Here is a 26,132-nt window from a genome sequence, read left to right as displayed (position 1 = left end):
ACATAACGATATTTGTTCTTACAGTGTATGTATGCGTGACAAACGCATGTGTTATGCTTCAAATAATGTGTCAATTTTCAGTTTTTTCGTTTATTTTGAACGCCCGATGAATTAAAATGTCTGTGTGTAACCATATATACTGTTATAGATATTGCCTCACAGTTTAAGTTATACCATTATGGCCATATTATACAGTTAATCGGGGATAAATTGTCTCTTAAAATAGTAATGTTGATGTGTGATAATGATTACGAAATGTCTTAAATACACTTGATACATGTCAAATTATTTATAATTTAAATTTCAAATACTTCTGTGCATCAAACATCAACTTGGTACGTTTAGACTGAAAAAAAAATGGTTTATAAGTTGCCTTATTCTTTTCATAGTCATTGATTTTTATTATTTTTAAATTGTGTATAGCTATGTCATGAATCGCAAAATAAGTATTTTTTTTTTGTTTACTTTGCAACTTTATAGAACAGTTGATGCTTGTTTTTTATATTATATTGTGTATCTTATTTGTGTTTGACAAAGACATTTGTGGTGCTTCCAATATGTTTTAAATTTTCGGTTCGTTTTACTCGTGGTCAACAGCCGACTAGTCAATAAGAAATCTTAATATATTATAAGGGAATTTATTTCTGTATGTAACCGTATTCAATTTTATAGATATTGTTAAATGGTTAAAGTAATAACTGAAATGCCATTTTATACAGTTTATCGGAAATAAATTGTCTTTTAAAAAGCAATGTTGATGTGTGATAATGATAACGAAATGTCTTTAATATATACATGTCCAACTATTCATATTTGCATCAAACATATAGAGTTTCCATGACGCAGTCGTTGGTGATGCCTTGGATGTTTGAACTGCAAATTACATATCTATCTAGTACAACAACACCATATAGAGCCATTTACTCAAAACATCATAAATGTAGCTCGTTGGTATATTTTACTAAACTGGTTTCATGCATCTAGTGTCAATTTGCAGTTCGTTTTCCTGGTGGTCAACGGCCAAAGAGTAATGAATAATGATTGCGATATTAAGAGGGGAAATATATTATAAATAAGTACACCAGACGCCCGTTTAGTCTACATTAGACTCTCCAGTGACGCTCATGTCTTAATATTTATAAAGGTAGACAAGTACAAAGTTTAAGAGCATTGATGATCAAATGTTCCAAAACGTTGTGCCAAATATGGCTAAGGTAATCTATTACTGGGACAAGATAATCCCTAGTTTCACGAAATTATAAAAGTTTTGTAAACCGGAAATTAATATAAATGACCAAAAAGTTATTATGTGTATTGCATTGCAATTTAAATTACAAATACTTCTCTACATCAAACATCAACTTGATACTTACAGACTAAAACAGAAAATGTTACATTATTCTTTTCAATATCATTGATGATTTTTATAATGTTGTGAATAGCAATGTCATGAATCGCAAATTAGTATTTTTTTTTACTTTTCAGCTTTAAAGAACAGTTTGTTTATGTTTGTTTTAAAGATTCCAAAATGTTTGACCAAAATTCTAACAATTTATACATCCATTTAAATGACTATGGTGTGTTGATGTAGCAAATATTTGTGTTGACTTGAATTGACGGCTGAAATAGCAACATATGTGTCGTGTTATTAAAAACTGTAATTATGCAATTACGTTACACATTCTGAATTTTGATCGGATGTATGCTTGTAAAAGACATTTAAGATGCTTCAAATACGTTGTCAATTGTCAGTTTGTTTCGCTAGTGATCAAAAGCAGATCAGTACAAAAAAAAGGCTTGAGCTCGTTATCAGGGAAATTCTTTTCAGAATTAAACCAGTACAATGTAACAGGTATTGCCTAGCAAATTAAATAATATCCTTATGCTCATATGTTACAGTTCATCTTTTTTCTGTTGAATAGTAATGTTGATGTGTTGTAAGGATTTCAAAAATGTTTGTTATAATTGTCGGCACCATACATATATGTGTCATGTAGAGAAAAACAATATTCTATAAATGTATGGTATTAGTTTTTTTCTTATCATTGATATATTTTATGATTGTGTGTATTGTAATGTCTTGCATTACAAATTGAGTATTCATTTATTTTTCCTTTCAATCTATATAGAATAATTGATCAGAATTGAATCGTCCATTGAATAAGTTACGTTTGTTTGCAGCAAAGATTCCGATATGTTTCTAATGAACTTCAAACAATTTATATATTATGCAATTATCAAAATTAAGTTTTCTTTTTAAATAGTAATGTTGATGTGTTATAAGGATTAAGAAATGTCTTTAAATGTCTATAAGCTATTTTTATGAATTTTACAAAATGTGGTGTTTGAATGAAGCAGTCATTGATGTTGCTTTAAAGACATAAACAGCAACAACAATACATATGTAAAGTAGATTCAATCTATATTAAGCTATATACTGCACACATCAAGTTGGTGTTCTTATGTAAGCTTGACAAGACTGATTTTATGATTCAAATATGGTGTCCGTTGTTTGCTCATTTTGATCGTGGTCAACTGCCAATGAGTAAATAGTAGTTATTGTAATATTTGTAAGGGAAAACAATTTCTTGTTCAAACAGATATTAAATTTGTACGTGTATTGCATTACAGTTTGAATTGTAAATACTTCTCTAATCAAACTTGAACTTGCTACTTACTCACTGAAAAAACGCATATTACATGAGTCTTTTTCAGCATCATTGTTTTTTTTTTAAATGTTTGTGTATTGCCATGTAATGAATTCCAAAATTGGTATTAATTTATTTTTCTTTTCTTAGAAATGTTGATTTGTGATCAAGATTAATAAATATATTTTGATGTCTATAAGCTATTTCTATGAGCTTTACAAAATGTAGTGTTTTGATGCAGCAGTCATTAATTTTGCTTTGAAGACTTTAAAAGCAACATACATGTGTGTGTATAGTAGAGAAAATCCATATTAAGCATAAAACTGCAGACATAAAGTTGGTGGTCTTATGTAAGCTTGACAAGACTGGTGTTATGCTTCAAATATGGTGTCAGTTGTTTGTTCATATTGATCGTGGTCAACGGCCAATGAGTAAATAATAGTTATTGTAATATTTGAAAGGGAAAATAATTTATTGTTCTAAGAGCCATTACGTGTATTGCATTGCAGTTTGAATTATAAATACTTCTCTAATCATACTTGAAAGTGCTACTTACTCACTGAAAAAAAAATGAATATTACATTAGTCTTTTTCAGCATCATTGATTATTTTTTTTATATTTTTTATGTATTGCCATGTAATGAATTCCAAAAAGGATATAAATGTATTTTTTCATTCAAGCTATATAGAATAGTTGATCAGAATTGAATTGTCCATTGAATAAGTTATGCTTGTTTGCAGAAAAGATTCCGATGTGGTTCTAATAAACTCCAAACAATTTATAATTATGCAATTATCGGAATTAAGTTTTCTTTTGAAATAGTAATGTTGATGTGTGATCAGGATTAAGAAATGTCTTTAAATGTCTTTAAGCTATTTCTATTAGCTTTACCAAATGTGGTGATTTGATGAGGCAGTCATTGATGTTGCTTTGAAGACTTAAACAGCAACATACATGTGTGTGTAAAGTAGAGAAATATGTATTGAGCTATGTACTGCAGACATCAAGTTGGTGTTCTTATGTCAGATTGACAAAATTGGTTTTATGCTTCAAACATGGTGTCAGTTATTTGTTTATTGTCCTCGTGGTCATCGGCCAATTAGTAAATAATAGTTTTTATAATATTTGAAAGGGAAAACAATTTCGTGTTCTAACAGCTATTACGTGTATTGCATTGAAGTTTGAATTATAAATACTTCTCTAATCAAACTTGAAAGTGCTACTTACTCTCTGAAAAAAATGAACATTACATTAGTTTTTTTCAGCATCATTGATTATTTTTTTATATTTTTTTATGTATTGCCATGTAATGAATTCCAAAAAGGATATTAATGTATTTTTTCCATTCAAGCTATATAGAATAATTGATCAGAATTGAATTGTCCAATACATAAGTTACGTTGTTTGCAGCAAAGATTCCGATATGTCTCTAATGAACTCCAAACAATTTATATATTATACAATTATCGGAATTAAGTTTTCTTTTGAAATAGTAATGTTGATTTGTGATCAGGATTAAGAAATGTTTTCAATTGTCTTTAAAGTCATATGAAACGAGTGAGTGGTGAAAAATAATGTTTGTCCAATTCTTGAATCAATGCATGTATACATCGTAAACTTAGTCCGTTGTGCAAGATTTTATCATTATTTTCGCAAATATATCATATAATCGTCATTTTTTTTCTCTCTGTTTGTTAGGATTAAACAAATATGGCTGCTCATTAAATGCCGTGTTTTGAAGCCGAGTTTGACCGATTGTCACCTTATAGTAAACACATCACAAAAAAACATGGGTATTGAGCACGTGATTAACACGTATAATCAGATATTTGTTTATTTCAATGACAGATCCATGCGTATTGTGGTCAACGGATTTTTACGAGGAGGGTTACGCTCGGGTCACTATGCATACGGAAAATTTGTCGGCGAATTGCTTCCTGGAAGCAAGCAATTAAAAATAAATAAACTTCTTCTAAATGTGGACAAATTAAAGAATTTTCCTCAGAAAAAAAGTATATGTGCATAAGTTGTATAATGAAAACTACCCATTTAGTTATAAAAAACATATGCATATTTTTTTTTAATTTGAGGTTTCTTATGACTTTAAGCTATGTCTATGAGCTTTACCAAATGTGGTGTTTTGATGAAGCAGTCATTGATGTTGCTTTGAAGACTTAAACAGCAACATACATGTATGTGTAAAGTAGAAAAAATCTATATTAAGCTATACACTACATACATCAACTTGGTGGTCTTATGTAAGCTTGACTAGACTGGTTTTATTCTTCAAATATGGTGTCAGTTATTTGTTCATTGTCCTCGTGGTCTTCGGCCAATGAGTACATAATAGTTATTGTAATATTTGAAAGGGAAAACAATTTCTTTTTTTAACAGCTATTACGTGTATTGCATTGCAGTTTGAATTATAAATACTTCTCTAATCAAACTTGAACTTGCTACTTACTCACTGAAAAAAAAACGAATGTTACATAAGTCTTTCTCAGCATCATTGATTATTTTATAATTTTTATGTATAGCCATATAAAGTATTTCAAAATGGATATTAATTTTTTTTTCTCCATTAAAGCTATATGGAAAAGTTGATCAGAATTGAATCGTTCATTGAATAAGTTATGCTTGTTTGCAGAAAAGATTCCGATGTGGTTCTAATAAACTCCAAACAATTTATAATTATGCAGTTATCGGAATTAAGTTTTCTTTTGAAATAGTAATGTTGATCAGGATTAAGAAATGTCTTTAAATGTATTTAAGCTATTTCTATTAGCTTTACCAAATGTGGTAATTTGATGAGGCAGTCATTGATGTTGCTTTGAAGACTTAAACAGCAACATACATGTGTGTGTAAAGTAGAGAAATATATATTGAGCTATGTAGTGCAGACATCAAGTTGGTGTTCTTATGTCAGATTGAAAAAATTGGTTGTATGCTTCAAACATGGTGTCAGTTATTTGTTTATTGACCTCGTGGTCATCGGCCAATTAGTAGATAATAGTTTTTATAATATTTGAAAGAAAAAACAATTTCCTGTTCTAACAGCTATTACGTGTATTGCATTGTAGTTTGAATTATAAATACTTCTCTAATCAAACTTGAACTTGCTACTTACTAACTGAAAAAAAAGGAATGTTACATTAGTCTGTTTCAGAATCATTGTTTATTTTATAGTTTTTATGTATTGCAATGTAATGAGTTTCAAAATGAATATTTTTTTTTTCCATTAAAGCTTTATAAACTAATTGATCAGAACTGAATCGTCCATTAATTAAGTTACGTTTGTTTGCAGTAATGATTCAGATGTGTTTCTAATGAACTTCAAACAATTGATATATTATGCAATTATCGGAATTAAGTTTTCTTTTGAAATAGTAATGTTGATGTATGATCAGGATTAAGAAATGTCTTCAATTGTCTTTAAGCTATATCTATGAACTTTACAACATTCGATGTTTTAATGAAGCAGTCATTTATGTTGCTTTGAAGACTTAAACAGCAACATTCATGTATGAGTAAGGTAGGGAAAATCTATATTAAGTAAAATATGGTAGACATCAAGTTGGTGTTCTAATGTCAGATTGACAAAATTGGTGTTATGCTTCAAATATGGTGTCAGTTATTTGCTTATTGTCCTAGTGGTCATCGGCAAATAAGTGAATAATAGTTTTTATAATATTTGAAAGGAAAAACAATTTCCTGTTCTAACAGCTATTACGTGTATTGCATTGTAGTTTGAATTATAAATACTTCTCTAATCAAACTTGAACTCGCTACTTACAGACTGAAAAAAAGGAATGTTACATTAGTTTGTTTCAGCATAATTGATTATTTCATAATGTTTATGTATTGCCATGTAATGAGTTTCAAAATGGGTATAATTTATTTTTCCATTCAACCTATATAGAATAATTGATCAGAATTGCATCGTCCATTGAAGAAGTAACGCTTGATTGCAGTAATGATTCAGATGTGTTTCTGATGAACTTCAAAAATTGTATATATTAAGCAATTATCAGAATTAAGTTTTCTTTTGAAATAGTAATGTTGATGAGTGATCAGGATTAAGAAATGTCTTCAAATGTCTTTAATCTATTTATATGAGCTTTACACAATTCGATGTTTTGATGAAGCAGTCATTTATGTTGCTTTGAAGACTTAAACAGCAACATTCATGTATGAGTAAGGTAGAGAAAATCTATATTGAGTTATATACGGCAGACATCAAGTTGATGTTCTTATGTAAACAGTTATCAAAGGTACCAGGATTATAATTTAGTACGCCAGACGCGCGTTTCGTCTACATAAGACTCATCAGTGACACTCATATCAAAGTATTTATAAAGCCAAACAAGTACAAAGTTGAGGTGCACTGAGGATCCAAAATTCCAAAAAGTTGAGCCAAATACGGCGAGGGTAATCTATGGCTGGGATAAGAAAATCCTTAGTTTTTCGTAAAATTCAATGTTTTGTAAACAGGATATTTATAAAAATGACCACATTATTGATATTCATGTCAACACCGAAATGTTGACTACTGGGCTGGTGATACCCTCGGGAAAAAAACGTCCACCAGCAGTGGCATCGACCCAGTGGTGTAAATAGTTATCAAAGGTACCAGGATTATAACTTAGTACGCCAGACGCGCGTTTCGTCTACATAAGACTCATCAGTGAAGCTCATATAAAAATATTTATAAAGCAAAACAAGTACAAATTCGAAAAGCATTGAGGATCCAAAATTCCAAAAAGTTGTGCAAAATACGGCTAAGGTAATCTATGCCTGGGATAAGAAAATCCTTAGTAAGCTTGACAAGACTGGTTTTATGCTTCAAATATAGTGTCAGTTATTTGCTTATTGTCCTCGTGGTCATCGGCAAATGATTAAGTAATAGTTATTGTAATATTTGAAAGGGAAACCATTTCTTCTTCTAAAAGGTTTTACATGTTTTGCATTGCAGTTTGAATTATAAATACTTCTCTAATCAAACTTGAACTTCCTACTTACTAACTGAAAAAAATGAATGCTACATTAGTCTGTTTCAGCATCATTGATTATTTTATAATTTTTATGTATTGCTATGAAATGAGTTTCAAAATGGATATTATTTTTTTTCTTCATTAAAGCTTTATAAACTAATTGATCAGAACTGAATCGTCCATTTATTAAGTTACGCTTGTTTGCAGTAATGATTCAGATGTGTTTCTAATAAACTTGAAACAATTTACATATTATGCAATTATCGGAATTAAGCTTTCTTTGAAATAGTAATGTTGATGTGTGATCAGTATTAAAAAAGTCTTCAAATGTCTTTAAGCTATTTATGCGAGCTTTACAAATTTCGATGTTTTGATGAAGCAGTCATTTATGTTGCTTGGAAGACTTAAACAGCAACATGCATGTATGTGTAAGGTAGAGAAAATCTATATTGAGTTATATACTGAAAACATCAAGTTTTTTTTTTATGTAAGCTTGACAAGACTGGTTTTGTGCTTCCAATATGGTGTCAGTTATTTGCTTATTGTCCTCGTGGTCATCGGCAAATGAGTAAATAACAGTTATTGTAATATTTGAAAGGAAAAACAATTTCTTGTTCTAACAGTTAATACGTGTATTGCATTGCAGTTTGAATTATAAATACTTCTCTAATCAAACTTGAACTTGCTACTTACTCACTGAAAAAAAATGAATGTTATATTAGTTTTTTTCAGCATCATTGATTATTATATAATTTTCATATATTGCAATGTAATGAATTTCAAAATGGGTATTTAATTTTGACATTGAGCTACATAGCACAGTTGATCAGAATGGTATATTCTATTAAATAAGTTATGCATGTTTGTTATAAAGATTTCGATATGTCTTTAATGAACTTCAAACACATCATATATGCAACAACAGAAATTTGATGTTCTGATGAAGCAATTATTTGTGTTGGATTGGATTTCCAACTGGAACAACAACATATATTTCGTGTTTAGACGAGTAATAATCAACCAATAACGATAACCATATTAATTTCTGCTGTTTTGTCTGCTTGACAAAGACATAACTTGCGTTTGTTTACATATGACGTCAATTTTGAGTTCGTTATGCTCGTGGTCAATGGCTGATGAGTTAATAAGAAGGCTTGAGATATTTATAGGATAAGTAAAAGCTGTATTTAAATGTATGCAATGTAAAAGGTATTATACAGTTTGTCAGACTGAAATTTTCTTTTGAAATGTTTATGTGATATAAGGATTTCAATATGTTTTTTTAAAAATGTCAAGCTTTTTCCTTACACTGAAACAATGTGGATTTTTTTATGAGGCAGTCATTTGTGTTGCCTTGAAGGCATGAACAGCATCATACATGTATGTGTCAATTGGAGAAAAAACATATTGAGCCATATACTATTATCATCATAGTTGTTGCTCTTATGTAGGCTTGATACGACTGTTTTTATGCTTCAAATATGGTGTAAAGTCTTTGTTTATTTTCCTTGTGTGCAGTGGCTATCGAGTTAATAAGTAGGATTGAAATTCTTATTTGTAGATAGTTCATTTTTTATCCGAACATATGATTTCAGGTTTTGCTTTAATCCTGGTACTTTTGATAACTATTTGCAGTTTAACAGTTTAAGTAAAAACATAATTATCTTAATCAACCTTGAACCTGCCACTTACAATCTGAAACATTAGAATTTTACTATTGTTGATTTGATGATTGATTTTGGTATGCTCGAGGTCAACGGCCGACGGTTGTATAATAACAGTTGCAATAATTTTAAAACCTGTCTGCTATTCCGTATATACTAATAATGCAACCTTTCCTAATTCATTTCAGAAACAAACAGGTTGATATGTACTTAGAAATAAATGCAGACAAGTCAATAATAATGTCATTGTGTATGGTGCCAAAACTGTGCAAAAATGATAGACTTGACATTAACACATCAAGATAGAGCAGCATATGTTAAAAATTGTATCTTTCATGAAAATGATCTAAGTCCTCAAAAGCTGGATCGCCTTTTGTTTGTATTTGTTAACGCCGTTAGTGTATGTAGGAATTGCATACACCGGTCAAAATAGGTGTCTCTATATTTATAAAAAGTGAAGACATGTACAAGTTATGTGACTTTCCTTTTTTTCTTTTGGTCTAAAGCAGACTACAAATGCATAATGTTATTTAAGAATTGAATGCTTCTTTTTGTAACTTTATTGGGGTGTAAAAGCGTTGACCGAGGTAAAAAAAATGTATGCACGGTGAAAGCCTTTACAACCCTATGAAGTTAAAAAAAGAAGAATTCAATACTTATAATTACATTTTTAGCTATGATCATGAAAACAGGAATTTTATATTCTGTTTATTTAATTCACCTGTGCACTTTTTTCTTGAACCACGTGTTGTCATGAATGAGAAGTTTTATTGAGTGATTCAATTACTTAAGGAATAACACGTGGTGTGAAGTTAGCCAATCAGAATAAAATATTAAAATAACACATACATCTAAAGTAGTTATAACTAAATAAAAACAGAACAACATAAAAAATAACAGCGGCCATGATTTTTTTATTTATTAAGATACACAGGTAAAAGTGAGGCTCATAACAATTAGACACGATTAACTGTTTTGCGATTTGTTTTCAGAAAAATGGAATTTACCTTTATATTCATATATGCAAGTAGAAATCTAAATACTTACATGTCTCCAGATGGTATAATGTCCTCACGCCTGAAAATATAAATTATACAGTTAATTGATTTATACTCAAACCTGAACGATAAAATATATTCAGGGGAAAACAAGCAAAATTTGAAAATCGGTAAAATACTCTATTTCTGATCACCGTGTTTTTCTTTAATCCTGTCTTAATACTTATTGAATTATATGAATATATATACGTGTTTTATCTGTAGCAAAAAAAAAAATAAAACATATCTCACAGACAAGTTTAAACCCGTAGCATTTTGGCGCTTTTCCCTAGTCAGAGGCCTCTGGCTTTGTTAGTCTTGTATGCTTTTTTATTTTATTTTATTTTGTATAATTCGGAGTTTAGTATGACGTCCATTATCACTGAACTAGTATACATATTTTTTTAGGGATGCCAGTTGAAGGATGCCTTCAGGTGCACGATATTCTCGCTGCATCAATGACATTCCGCTGTTGTCTGTTCTATGGTCGCGTTGTTGTCTCGTTGACACGTTCCCCTTTTCCATTCTCAATTTTATACTACAATCAATTATGTCTGAGAGTTTACAAAATAACACATAATTAACATTTTATAAATTGTTCATGTCCGACTCACTTTTTTATTCCCAATCTTCCAGAAAACTTACACCAAAAATTGACAGCTTAGGTTGTATTCACTCTTAAATACTTGAAGAGGAATATGTTCCAAATTTATCAAAACAAATTAGGCCGAATACGTCTATTGTGTAATTTGCAGTTAGTTTATAGTTACATGTTTATTTATTTTGGTGCGGAAATTGTGACATGTTTCTCAGACCGTATGCAAATTACCATAAACAAACGGCTGCAGCATGTTATGCCCTAGAAGATTGACAATTAAAAAAAAATAGTCAGAGACGTTTCTTCGAATGTCTGTCTTTGAAATTAAGAATCATCACCTTGTCATGGCAACTTTTTTTAAATCGAGATTATCAATCATCACAACATCGATACTGAATTTGGTGTAGCAATTAACCTGATTATAGTATACAACGTCAATGTAATCTGTATTTCAAAATAATAACATTGCATGTATCTTTCATTATATTACGTTATTTTGATTGGCTAACAGCAATGTCGAGCCCTTCTGAAGTTGACATTTATTACACAATGTAATTTAACTTTCATAAAGGCACGAAGTCCAACAGGTAAATAAAAGCGTGACCGTGCGCACATTTTTAGAATGAAGCGCGGACAACCTACTGCGGTCAACGAATTTACGCCCCAATGTATTTACAATTCTAAAATTTTTTTTTTTTCAAATAGTGCAGCATTTCAAATCTTCATGTATGTTACGTTTCTCCTTGTACATAAATAAATTAAATGTTCATTTTGTTCTTATTTGAGCAATTCTAAGTAGCCATTATATTTATATAAATAACTAAGTAAGTATTCATATCCAATAGTGAATCAATGTAAAAGAGGGACGAAAGATACCAAAGGGACAGTCAAACTCATAAATCTAAAACAAACTGACAACGCCATGGCTAAAATGAAAAAGACAAACAGAAAAACAATAGTACACATGACACAACATAGAAAACTAAAGAATAAACAACACGAACCCCACCAAAAACTAGTGGTGATCTCAGGTGCTCCGGAAGGGTAAGCAGATCCTGCTCCACATGCGGCACCCGTCGTGTTGCTTGTGTGATTACAAATCCGGTAAATAGTCTAACTCGGTAGGTCAAATTCATGAAAGGGAAGGGGATTGTAGTTACGACGTGAGGAACATATCCGATATCATTTGTGAAATGGTTATTCCATAACGGTCAACCATCTCGTGATGGTGTCCGTAAAATTTACGAAGGGATGATTTCAACTTCACCATTTGGAACTCTTGATTTAATAGCTTCCTTGTTAGCAGTAACCCTCTATCAAGAAAATCATGATAGGAAATGCAAGCACGGTAATATCGTATCAATTGAGAGATATATACCCCGTATGCAGGTGCTGTAAGTAACAGGGTATCAATTGTTCGCTGAAAAATGTCCTTACGCGCTATTTACGTTATTTTACCTCTGATAATCAATAGCAAACACCAAAGACAAGAATACAATTGAGGAATTTTGTTAAACGTTAACATATAATACACGTGTTACAAGAAATAAGAAACAAGTAAGTAACAAGGTATCGGTCGATCGCTAAAAAGGTTCTATACGCGATAATAGGGTTATTTAACCTCATAGAACAAAACAAAACACCATAGACAAAATACACGTATTTTAAGCGATTTAGAAACGAAAAAGTAACAAGGTATCAGTCGATCACTGAAAAGGGTCCATACGCGCTAATATGGTAATTTAACCTCTGAGATATAATAGTAAACACCATAGACAAGAATACAATTGAGGATATTTTATCAAGGTCCAACGTATAATTCACGGATTTGAAGCGAATAAAGTAAAATAAGTAACAGAGCATCGTTTCAGCGCTGAAACATGTGTTTTATCGCCAAAGGGTTATTTCATCTCTAAGACGGTAGCTATAACCAATATTTCAAATGATTGGGCAGAGCTAACGTTTTAATTTGGAAAAGGATAGTCTTTTTGAAGATGTGTTTGATAAGTATGATAGCCGTTAAAATTATAATTGATTTATAATCACCTATCAGTGTCACTAAACGGATATACAATTGAACTGAGTGTATGCTAGGGGACGAATAACTGGATATTTCATTGATGAGTTAATCCCGACACACCTTTTGTTAGATGGACTGGTAAAATAAGCAAACAGATTAAACCCCTTCAGGTCAAGTGAAATTAATCATGTTATAACACCAGAGACAAGATTAAAATTGAAAATATTGTTTTTTAAATGTGCAGCATATAACACGTGATACAAGCAAATAAGGAAACAATTATTTAAAAGGCACCAGTCGAGCATTACAAGGGATACAATCGTTCTTAAATTTCATTTAATCTCTTGAAACCAAGAACTGTTACCAACGATATGGCAGTAACGTACAAAAAGAGGGACATATAGTGAATTCTAAGCAATGAACACGAGATAGGCAACAAATAGGAAACAAATAAGTAAAAACAAATATGTAACGAATCGGTAACGATTATAACTAATAAATAAAACATGTAACGAATATGTAACGAATAAGGAAAAAAGAATAAGTAACAAATAAGGAAAAAGAAATAATAACAAATTAATAAATAATGAATGAGTAACGAATGAATAATAAATAAGTAACGAACTTGACGACACTTCTCCTTCCCCCCTTTCAAAAAAAAAACTGACGTGCATCTTTTTGTTTCTGTGTGGTGGCTTATACTGGGTATATTTTGAAGTAGTGTTTACTACAATAATTTGACCAGCAAATTCATTTTTAGAGTGAAAAAATAAAACGTGAATATCAGTCTTTCAGAAAATTTTACACAATACTCTTTTCTTGGATTAATACACAATTTTCAACTAAATAAAATATTGCAGCTAAACCTCTTTAAAACCGGCTGAAAAGTTCAAAATACAAACCAGAAATTGTCTTAAAAACGAATATTCAAAAGCAGATGCGGTGTGTATGCCAATGACCACATGACACAGAAATGAACAGCTATTGGTCACCAAAACGGCATCGAGCAACGGCCAAACACAACGAATAGTCATCTATAAAAGGTCCCGACACCACAAATGCATGAAAGACAATTCAAACTAGAAAACCAACGGCCTAATTATTATAAAAACAAATTAACGAAAATCCAATATGTAACACACCTACAACCGGCAACCACCGAATAACAAGCAACAAGCTCTTGACTTGGGACAAACAGATACATACAGATTGTGGCGATGTTAAATGTGTTCGCGGAACCCAAACTGTCTTCCTTACCTGGGACAGTTGTGTTACAGTACAATTATGAGACAGAACTTTAAAACTCAGTTGGTATTAAAACTATTGTCAGTTAAACACTTGATTGATGTATTTACCTGAACAATACTACTTCGAACAAAGGTATTTAACAGTAGATACATATTACACTATACTAAGTTGTAGATTGTGCATGTTTTATTTAATGTCTAGTTCATTTCAATCATTTGTTACTTGACTGAATAGTTATATCTTGTTATGTTGTATGCATTTATTTTGTATGATTATTAATCTAAAGGATGGGCTGATTCCAAGAACTTACCCACAATCAGAACATCTGAATACGTGCCCATGGCGTTGCTCCTTTATTTCAAGGACTGGTGCACAATTGCTATCAAAAAGATTTGATTTATTTATGTTTTTTATAATTTGTAAATACATGATTTATTTTGAAATTATTTAATTCTATGTAAAAGTACTATGTAAAAACTATTTGAAATTAAGGATAAAAGTACAGGTAAACACACTAATGTACAATGTACAACACTGTTGTTGTCATTTTTCAATAAAGTATAATGACATACGAAACTATCATAGTTTCATAATATGTCTTATCATTTAACAGTATGCTAACATTATATAAAATGTACATTTGGATATTTGAAATATTCTTCAATATTTGATAATGATGTTAACTTTATAAAAACACTCTTTTGTAGATAATATTTTGTTTTCATATTAATCAATGTAAAGTGATTACTTCTATTATCAATGCATATACTGTTATGATTAATTGTGTTATCAATATGATCAATGCAGTGCTTGTCATATGTTTTGTATAACTCACTTCATTATGTCGGCCTGTTCAATACAGTTGTATTAATATAATGCAAGAATTCTTCGACTTCTTAACAGTCTGTTTATATATTCTGCTATTGTCATGTTTGGACCTTTTATACCTAACTGTGTGACGTGGGATTTGCTTATTGTTGAAGACCGTACAGTGACTAATAGCTGTGTCATTTGGTTTCTTATTAAGATTTGTCATGTGAACAATCATCCCGACTCTGCTTTTTCTTATAAAACATACAACTTACATGATTACATCTGTCATCTATGCAAATAGTATTATGATTACGTGTGACGTGTGATTTTTTTTAATATAAAGTTTGTATAATACAACAGTAACTACTAGGACGTCTCTATTTACATTTCAAATTAATGTTTTTCGTTAACTTGTTCACGCTTCTATACCAAAAGCACTAAAATTATTAGAAAAACATCAGGTTTTATTTTCGAATTTTAGTCAGTGATGACCTTTGCAATATTAGTGACCTAATTAAAAAAAAATGTTACCTTCAAGTTATATCGTCTGATACGTACGGATGATATGCATGAGAAGTGAGAGTAACTATCTAATTATATTTTGTATTACTTGTGGACGGTGTTATTCCATTACTTTAAACGCTTCGTTAATCGGAAAACACTGTCAACGTCAGTAGTTACCAATATAGTTTATTTTACTTATCAAAAAGAACGTGTTTATTGAAGATCTATTTAAAAAGAGTAGGCATGTTTCAAGCTATCAATCTTAAGTTGTGGTATGTGTATTTGTCAATCATTTCTTGAAACAATGTATATATAAACTTTAAAAATAATTTACCCCTATATTTTAAATTTTTGCAAGGTTAATGATGAAAAATATATCAGTTAAAAAGACATCGCATATTTTTTTTATTTACCTAATATTATATGTCCCTATCAGTTGTCTAATGTCATCTTCAGCTACAGATTTACGACTAAATGATATTTTGCGAAACTCTGGAAGAGAATTTAAATGTAGTTTGTCAATTTCTTCTTTTAGATTATTGATCTTTTGTACCAAACTTCCATCCTGTCGGGTCTTATCTAGTTCATGTCTCTTTCGGTCTAAGTTGTGTCCACCAACAAGCACGGATTTTGCATCTGACAACATATTCATCAGTTTGTCTTTCTCCTTTTTGGATTGTTCTTTTACCAATGCAATCATCTGAGCTACAGATTTGTCAACCATGTGTTTAATCATGTTGCCTTCATCATTTATGTCTTTTATAACATTCTCAACGGAATTATCAAGCACATTCAAGCTTTCCTCAATCTTCTTTATGTTTTGATTTGCTTCATTCGTCTTGCCACGAAGTTTCGTTTCATTATCTCCACGTAGTTGAAGGAGTATATCGACAATCTTGGAAAATGTATGCCCATTGTGTTTTCCTGTCACACAACTTGTACATATCTGTGCATTACATGTGTTACAAATTAAGGTAAGTTCTTCTTTGTGTTCACTACATTTCGATTTACCTTCCGGGATACGATCGGAGGCTTTCTGAAATTGATGGTTTTTCGATAACTTCTGTCTATTATGTACAAACTTACAATTTTCACAATAGTATTCTTCACAGTCTATACAATAGTGTGACCCAGGGCCACTCATACAAATCTCGCAGGTTTTAGACGCAGCTTGAGCCATTGTGGATTTAATCAAAATCACAGGTATGACAGGTGATTGTATCACATGACAGCGATTTCTAATTTTAAATCATGGACGATAACTAGTGTATGTAAATGATTGACAAGATTGTATTTGAACAATTTAAACATTATGTGTTATTGTATGTTAAACAAACTTTAGTTTACAATAAATACAATAAATACATGTATAATATTAATGGACATTTGTATATTTTACGTGTAATATGATTACACCAATATAGCTAACGTTTGCATAATCGTAGTGTGTTTTAAACAGGATATCACCTAATATTTACAAAAACGTGTATTTTAATATAGATATTGTACTCGATAGCATTATAAATATTGTTTATCGTCTGATTTATTTTTCACCAAAAGATAAACAAATATTAAGATTAGATTTTATATTGAAAATAATGATTGATTTTATAACTGCAATTAAAATTTTAAGACATTTTATCAAATGCGTATTCAAATATCATTATATAATTCACTACCATTCATAGCCTTAAAGTTGTCTACTTAATGCATGTATCTTTAATTAATTGATGATTGCAACGAAATATGTTGGTGTCTGCAATATATATACTCTGTATTATTTTTGATATTCAAATTTATTTTCGCAGATATATTCTTCTGAAACATACACGAGCACATATTGTTACCAATTCATATGTAAAATCAATAAACAGATGTGTTGTAACACAAGGAACCAATAAGGCATCAATAGTAAGGAGAAGTATGTGTGTGATGTCAGAATTGTCGTTTTGCTCTTATAAACATATTTACTCTGAGTTCAAGAGAACAAAAAAATCAAAATTCATACATTTGAAAATGTCACATTATAGATAAATGGACGAAATTACTTCAGCCTTGAAGTGGAAGACGATATATTATCATCTCATTGTTCTTCAAAACCGCATGTAATGATCAAGATAACGTACGACACAGAAACGTCCACTTATGACAAAGCTGTTGATATGAGCGACGGGGGAGATCAGAAAGATTTGCAAAATCAGAACTTCTTGTTCACTATCAAACAAATAACCCAAATATATAGTATGTGTAAATATCAAATTGCCGTCTACTGACCTTGATATCATGTTCTTGATGTTGGGCTATTTCGTAGACCCCAAATATAAGCAATAGGTTGACTGTATTTGTTTATGAATTATAATATTATGATAGACCAAAATGGCATTGCAAAAGTTATAGTCAATACAATTTGTTCTGATGTTGTTACGGCCAGAAATCGCCTTTAAATTGTAGCCAACAAAAGACACAAATCAATAGTAAAATTTAACAATATTTAATATACAAAAATTTACAATAGGTATTACACAAATATTACTGTCAACTTAACTGTCAAAATATGAGTCCAATCTTTTATCTTTATCTGTATCCAGAAATCTTTCGGAATCCAATCTGAATGTTACGTTCACTACTAGGGTCACAATCCAGTATAATGTTGTTTGTAGAATAAAGTGTCAATCCAAATGCTGTGAATACTAATGTATATCAATGTCTATGTCCAAGTTTAATTATAATTATGAGAGTTTAACTTTAGTGTCTGTATATATATAGTTGTGACAAAATATTCTAGAACACGCTAAAACAGAATGTGCCAGAAAATTACAACGGAAGGTTCTAGTAAAAAGTAGAAGTTTAAATTACGCATCTTTTACATCACTGGGTCGATACCTCTGCTGGTGGACTATCAATCCCCGAGGGTATCATCAGCTCAGTAGTCAGTATTTCGGTACTGACATGATTTAACAAACTTGACTAAAATTGTCCGTTTATAAATTTATAAATTATTAAGAAACTAAGATTTCAACTCCCTCAGGCAAAGTTGGTCTTAGATGAATTTGGCTATTTTATTTTAGGTATTTTTTTATATATAGCTCTTCAACGGTTTCGGTACTTATACATCTTCGGATTTCAAATGTTTGGCTTTGAGCGTTCCTGATGAAGGTAAATCCAGAAAAGCGCTTCGGACGCAAGAAATTAATTACGTGTTGTTTTCAATATATTATAAGGATCATTCTAGAATCGTCAAATAGAAAGTTCCAATCATTCCATAAGTATCTGTGATTGTTCCTGAACAGTGATTTCTAAACTGCACAATTATAAGATTATTGGGTAAACAACTATAGGCCATACAACACAAATTAGGTCAACATAAATAAACATAATAATTACAATATCATAACAATGTGTTGCACTAATTAATATTCAATTGGCATGTTTTGATTGAAAGATTATTTTTTTTGGAATGTTAAAATGTAATTGGAAAATTTCAATAAGAAGACTCGAGTTCTCAATATAGTTATAGATAAAGCAAAAAGACAGGCAAGTACGGTAATTTCAACCTTAAGCGTCTATTATATCACTCAGGGGTCATCGATCAGTCACCGATCAGTATTCACGTCAAACTCACATTACCAATCAGCCTGAACTGAAATACATTTTTCAAACCCTATGAGTGATAAGACGTTGATAATGGCGACAGTTAAATAAATTGTCCGAAAATACTCTTAAAATTAAATGTACTGATCTTTCATCGCAAATTTTGATACAATTAAGAAATATGAATGTTAGATACTTTAAACTAATCCCATACAATATAAAGTTTATTTTCTCTAAAGATCGAATGAAAACAAATAAAAAGCTGATTACATTTGTTATAAGATTTTTAATGAGCTATTGAATTATCATATGACAAGACAAGTTAGTGTTATGGGGCAAAGTATTTTACCCAGTAATTTGGATAGGCATAAAGGAAAATATACCTCAAGTTTTTGAGAGGAGGTATTTTAAAAATGCTACAAAAGACAAAAAAAGTATCAAGTTGAAAAGCATTGAAGACCGAAAAGTCATAAAAGTTTTGCAAAAGACAGCTAAGGTAATGAGAACATTAAGTTTAAAGTAGTTCGCTTCTCCGTTAAAACATTATTTTCATAACACTGGTATATATTGAAAGGGGATTTTTAAAAGTGCCAACACAATATATAGGTCAATGTGCTACCTTTTGTGGATATAAACCATTGAAATGATGGCGGAAAAATGTTCTCTCTTGACTTTTCATAGCTTTATCATTAACATGATGGCTATACATGTAAAATATTTATAAAAAATAAATGGGGTCAGTTGGCAAATTTTTCAAGGCCTTCAAAAGAATAAAACCAGAGGATTCCGAAAATCTGTCAAAAATTCCAATACATGACAAGCAAACATCCTTTAGTCAAACCTTATATGTACATGTACAAACATGCTGAGTAGTTCGCCTCGCAATGTACATGTGTTTTGTTGATGTGAGAAAAACAAATCTAAAAATTGTTTAGCTGACACAGTCCTCTATCATGGAAATCATTATAGGAAGTATGTTCGGGAATATCTACTGGGAGAAATATACTGTGCATGCAGTTTCATGTTGATATTAAGATGAATCAACGGTAAATTCCTGATTATTCTGTTATCTTTTCATTTCAACATAGAAGAACTGACTTATAAGCCAAAGGCAGCTTCGGGGGTCACCAATTTACGTCAATGCCTAAAAAATGAAACAAACCTTTCAACGTCATTAAAAAATAATAATAAACATTTGAATATACTTAAAAATCATACACAACGTGTTACACTGAAGACAACTCAAGATTCCAACATTATAAAACAAAAGCCGGAAGTTTTAAAAAACGAACTGAGATTATCACCGGAAATAATATATACATAACACATTTATGTTTATTATACTGAACTTATGTCGCATTCATATCCCGTGTTCCAATAATAGAAAACATCATAAATATGGCATTAAACATTAACAAAATCAAATATATTGAAATATACATTCAATTGATTCATCTCGAAAATATAAGGACAACAATAAGAAAGAATTATTTCATATCGGCAAAATCATTCTCTATATGACTTTATTATATGCGAAATTAGCCGTTTTACATTCTGATTTTGTTTGATTTTTTCTGATTGACGTGATTTATGTGAAGATTGAAACATTTCAAAGCATATTAAAAAGGAAAATGTGTAATAACAAACACAAAAACATCAAAATGAGAAAAAAATCATTGAAATCCATAAATTAAAATCAATTCAAGTATTTTTATAATTCTATAAGCACAACATGGAGAACTTTCTTTTGGGTTGTTTTAAAAATGTATTGAATCAAAGACTATAATTTACTCATTTTCTTATCTACATGTCATTAAGTGATTTTGATTGTGAATATTTTTTACGAAAATCGATTACGCATGACATGGATTGAAGATACATTTATATCGGGTTGTCTTTCTGCTTACGTGATTTATTTTACAAGGGGACAGACACTTTCACGTTTTAAAGGAACTAACATCAGATTGAAGTATTTTAACGGGAGCATGGCTTATTAGTTTGACGGAAGCTAACATGGTCTTGAACTATCTTGAATGACCGACCGCAAGGAAATCTATTTGTCTGTATGGAAATAATTTGAAATGGAGGAAAAAAGATTGAAAACCATTTTTTTATTTGTTGTTAATCTGATTCAATATTCAAGTAACCATTTTCAAAGATGGTTACAAATGTAATACCTATTTGTCCGATTAAGCTAATGTCAGAATAGTAGTGTACTGTATTTATGTCACGCAGTATTGTCCTTTTAGTGGCATTTTCAAAGAGTATATATAAGGAGAGTTTGACTAGCCAAAACACGAGATTCAGCCAACCAATGTTTCTCTTAAAGTCAATAATTAGGCAGTTGTTATCAAATAGTCCGTTTGTGTTGTTTGCTTTTGTTGCAGTTAAGTGTTTCTGTTCTTCCGTTGCTTTCCTCTTATACTTGATGTCTTTCCCTCTGTTTTATTTTGTAACACGGATTTGTTTTTTCTTCATTGATTGAAGACTTTTGATCAGGGGTATGTTCCTGTTGCCTCTTGAAAATAGAATACATGATATAGATGACAACAACAAAGCACAAACAGTCAGTATGTGTTATGTTTACACTCATACTACTTCCACTTAAGCTGGGTTTTTTCTTATTCAAACGTGTAGTGATAAAACAAAGAAAGACTTGATTTGTATTGTCCATGAGACAAGTATCTACTGATGTCTTTTGTCGTGAATGTAAGTGAAATAGTTCCTTTTGATTCATTAAAATTCATAAGATACCTTATATACAGGTGAACCACATAATTATGTGTTCCATGAATTACAATCATTCTATAAAGGAAAACGAAGAAATCGACAAAAGCACGCATGTATCCGCGAAATCTTACCTTCTTCTCAACCCACAAAATATCGTACCCACGGAAATACATGAACCCACAGAAACAAGATTTATTTTCACAACAAATTTGTTGCAAACAATATTGTTCGCCTTTACAAACGTCAATATGATTTTAGATCTGAAAATAGCAAATAATTTGTATTTCTAATACTCGGAGAAAATTATTTAGATATTGTTTTCTTCTGTTTTTTTATTATGAATACCGTTGATAAATGATAACAATTACCCTGTTATAGTATCCTTCGAATTTTGTTCTTCGTCTAGACTGTTCCTCTGTTAATGTGTACGTTCAAAACTGACTTGGTGTGCTTGTCTAATTGAAAGCTTAGTTATAACTGGAGTTGCTGCTGGAACTGCAACTTATAACTGTCTTAGAACTAGAACTTAAATTTAGTTAAGATAAGATAAAAAAGGTGTTAGGTATAATTTTGTTAAATAATCATAAAAATACTGAACTCAGATGAAAATCTAATCGGAAAGTCCATAATCACATGACAATATCGAATGACAAAACACATAAAAAACGAATGGCCCATAACTGTCATATTCCTGTCTTGGTACAGACATTTTCAAATGTAGAAAATGGTGGATTAAACCTGGTTTTAAAGCGCTAAACCTCTTACTTTGATGACAGACTCATCAAATTCCGTTATATTTACAATGATGCGTGATCCAAACATACATAATAAATAAAACAGTCTAAATATGGGTACAGCAGTCACCATCGTGTTAAGTGATATGCAAACATTTCTTGTTAAACAGACATTGTTCTTTTTTCAATCGTTGGTATTTGTTTATTGTTTTGTAATATGAAAATATAAGTATGAATTCGTGTTGCTGTTGACCAAACGCGGACCCTGACATGTTCTTTTCTTTCAGTCTCTTGGCTATGCCATTTTTCTGGTTCTCGCCATAATATTTTCTTTGTATAGGTATCATACATTGTTACAGGACACATAACATTATTGTGTCTCATTTCCCTATGTTTCACAACTTTTCAATCGTCTATTATGGGCATCTATTTATAAACATTAACTAGTATGTGCTAGTCGTCGATATTGAACATAACCACCACCTATAACTACCTGGGAAATTAACCTATCAAGTATCATGGAATAGACCACTTAAACCATGATGATGTGGGATGTGCATAATAAGTATAACAAAACATGTTTCGGGTATTTACACTAGCAGAGCGTACAGCTTTTAATTATCTCATAAAAGATGACAGCATCTATATATCTAAGGCAGATAAAAACAACACAACTGTGGTCGTAAACACACTTGATTATATTAATGCAGGAACTAATCACTTAAACAGTGATCATTACAAGAAAATAAATCATACAAACACAGAGCTTATCGCTAGATCTATTTCAAAGATTGTAAATAAACTATTTACAAACAAAGAAATTGATGAGCACACTTATAACTTCTTAAGTGACTGCAAAAATCCTAAACATGGATACATGAACCTTCTTCCAAAGATACATAAAATTCGGCAAGACTCATTAGAAGCTATCAAAATAGATGGGTATAAAATTGGAGAATTAGATGTGCCTTTTAGGCCTATAATCAATAAATGCAATTCTCCAAAAAGAAGAATTGAAAAGTTTTTAGATTTAATATTAAAACCTTTATTGAGGAAACTAGAGTTTTACATTCAAGACAAAACAGATTTTATTAATAAGACCTGTGTACGTAGCTGTACACTAATTACCTATGATGTAACTTCGGTGTACACAAACATGAACATCGACAATTTACTAGATACAACCAAGAATTTCTTAGATCAAATTGATCGAACAAAGTTTAAGTTTAAAGTACCAAACAAATCAGATCTAATATCTTTTGCAAAAATTATATTGGAAAACAATGAGTTCCAATTTAATGGGACTTTATATAAACAAGTTATAGGGGCACCACAAGGTGGAATATTATCATCCACTGCCACCGATCTGCATCTGTCAACAATACTTACAAAAATCTTAGACAAATTTCAATTTAAAAATAGCATTAGTATGATTTGTCAATATCGTGACGATGGTTTCATGATTACAGAGTGCAACAAGTCACAACTTGATGAGTTCTTTGCAATTGCAAACAACATTGACCCTCTACTTAAGTTTACGTATAATTTCTCCAATACAGAAGTGACGTACTTAGATACTTAGGTGTACAAAGGGGAGCGTTTTAAATCGAGTGGTCAAACCAACTGAAACGTATCAGTACCTCCCAATTACAAGTGCACATCCTAAACATACTTTAAGAAGTATTATAACAGGTGAAACAATTCGTCACATAAGAAATAATAGCAACGAACCTGATCTCAACAAACATCTTCTGACTTTGGAGAATAAACTTATAGATAGAGGCTATGATAAGTTGGAAACTGCAAAAAACATTAAAGATGTGAAATACAAGATTAAACGATGCAGTACTCTGTCAGATAATTTTAGACAAAGTGAAATTCTACTTACACTAGTAACTAAATATAACCCTAAAGTTATAAATCTTAACAGAGCTATTAAAAAGCATTGGCAAATTTTGCAAAGAGATGAATATTGTAAAACAATATTTAAACAGATGTCTATCATTGCATATAAACGCAGTAAACAATTAAAAAAGAGCACCTAGCAAAAACAAGACTTTTACATAGGGAGACTTTTGAGAAGGGGCCCTTGCTAAAATAAAACTTAGCTAAACAATCCTGAAACAAATGGTATTGTATCAATGCTTTTTGTTGCCTTGACGACTGGAACAGCAAGTTGTATGTATGTGTCATGTATTGAAACACCATAGGGAGCTATATACTATAGCCAGCATTGTGTTTCCTCGTATGTATGCGTGACAAGACTGCTTTAATTTATGCTCCAAATATGGTGTCATTGTTTTGTTCGTTTTACTCGTGGTGGTCAACAATAAATAAAGGACAATGCTAATCATTGTAATATTTGAAATGGAAAATAATGTCCTTATTTTACAGTTACTTATGTGTATTGCATTGCAGTTTCAATTATATATACTTCTCTAAATCAAACTTGAACTTGCTACGTACGGACTGAAATTTAAAAAAAAATGGTTACATGAGATTTTACACCGTCATTGATGAATTACATAATTACATAAGTTTATGTATTGTCATGTCATGAAATGCAAAATGGTTATTTAATTTTAGACATTACAGCTATATAGAACAGTTAATACTTGTTTGTTATGAATCTTGTATAGACGAAACGCGCGTCTGGCGTACATTTAACATTTTAATCCTGGTATCTATGATGAGTTTATTTGCAACCACTGGGTCGCTGCCACTGCTTGTGGAGATTTATTCCCTCTAGGGTATCACCAGACAAATAGTTAGCACTTCTGTGTTGACTTGATTTTTAATCGATATGTTCATATTTATAGATTAACTTTTAATTTTTGAAAAACTAAGGCTGTTCTTCCTCAGGAATAGATTACCATACCTGTATTTGGTAAAATTTTAGGTATTTTTAGTCCTAAATGCTTTTCAACTTCGTTCTTTATATGGCCTTTTTAAACATGTTTTGATTCCAGCGTCACTAATGAGTCTTACGTAGACGAAACGCGCTTCTGGCGTCAATATAACATTTTAATCCTAGTATCTATAATGAGTTTATTTGCAACCACTGGGTCAATACCAATGCTGGTGGAGATTTATTTTCTTAAAGGTACCACCAGCCCGGTAGTTAGTTAATACCAAGCTATTTCAATTTGCATTTGTAAAATATGGTGGGTTGATAAATAAGTAATTTCATCTGCCTTTGCGGCTTGAACAGTCACATACATCTATGTGGCTTGTAGTGAGCACCCGTTATGCACCATATATTTTGAACATTATAGTTGCTGCCCTTATATATGTTTGACAAGAGAGGTTTTATGCTTCAAATATCAATTTCCATTCGTTTGGCTAGTGGTCAACGGTCGATGAGTAAACAATAACGATTGCAATCTTCAAAGTGGAAATTGATTTCTATATTTAAGAGCTTAGCAGATATCTATGTTGCCTTGAATACTTGAACAGCAACATCCATATATGTCTTAATTAGAGACAAAAATATTGAGCCATATACTGTCGAGATCAAAGTTTTTGTTCTACTGTATTTGATTTATGTTTCAAC

General features: G+C 30.9%; 2 protein-coding genes across 2 annotated transcripts; one reads left to right on the top strand and one right to left on the bottom strand.

Moving 5' to 3' along the window:
• Nucleotides 1-10,347: 10,347 nt before the first annotated feature.
• LOC134690019 (E3 ubiquitin-protein ligase TRIM71-like) lies at nucleotides 10,348-16,704 on the bottom strand. Its single transcript, XM_063549989.1, has 3 exons — nucleotides 15,938-16,704; nucleotides 14,518-14,586; nucleotides 10,348-10,381 (listed from the first exon to the last, which is right to left on the bottom strand). The coding sequence occupies exons 1-3, from the start codon at nucleotides 16,702-16,704 to the stop codon at nucleotides 10,348-10,350; spliced, it is 870 nt and encodes a 289-aa protein (XP_063406059.1).
• Nucleotides 16,705-23,156: 6,452 nt separating this feature from the next.
• Nucleotides 23,157-24,161, top strand: LOC134690018 (uncharacterized). The gene has a single exon (XM_063549987.1). It carries the CDS (start codon nucleotides 23,157-23,159, stop codon nucleotides 24,159-24,161), a length of 1,005 nt encoding a protein of 334 aa, XP_063406057.1.
• The last annotated feature ends 1,971 nt before the right edge of the window (nucleotides 24,162-26,132 follow it).

Source organism: Mytilus trossulus, chromosome 11 (assembly GCF_036588685.1).
Source record: "Mytilus trossulus isolate FHL-02 chromosome 11, PNRI_Mtr1.1.1.hap1, whole genome shotgun sequence".
In the NCBI taxonomy this organism is placed as follows: domain Eukaryota; kingdom Metazoa; phylum Mollusca; class Bivalvia; order Mytilida; family Mytilidae; genus Mytilus; species Mytilus trossulus.
Note: the sequence above shows the minus strand (reverse complement) of the source record. Positions and strands in the feature narration are given on the sequence as shown.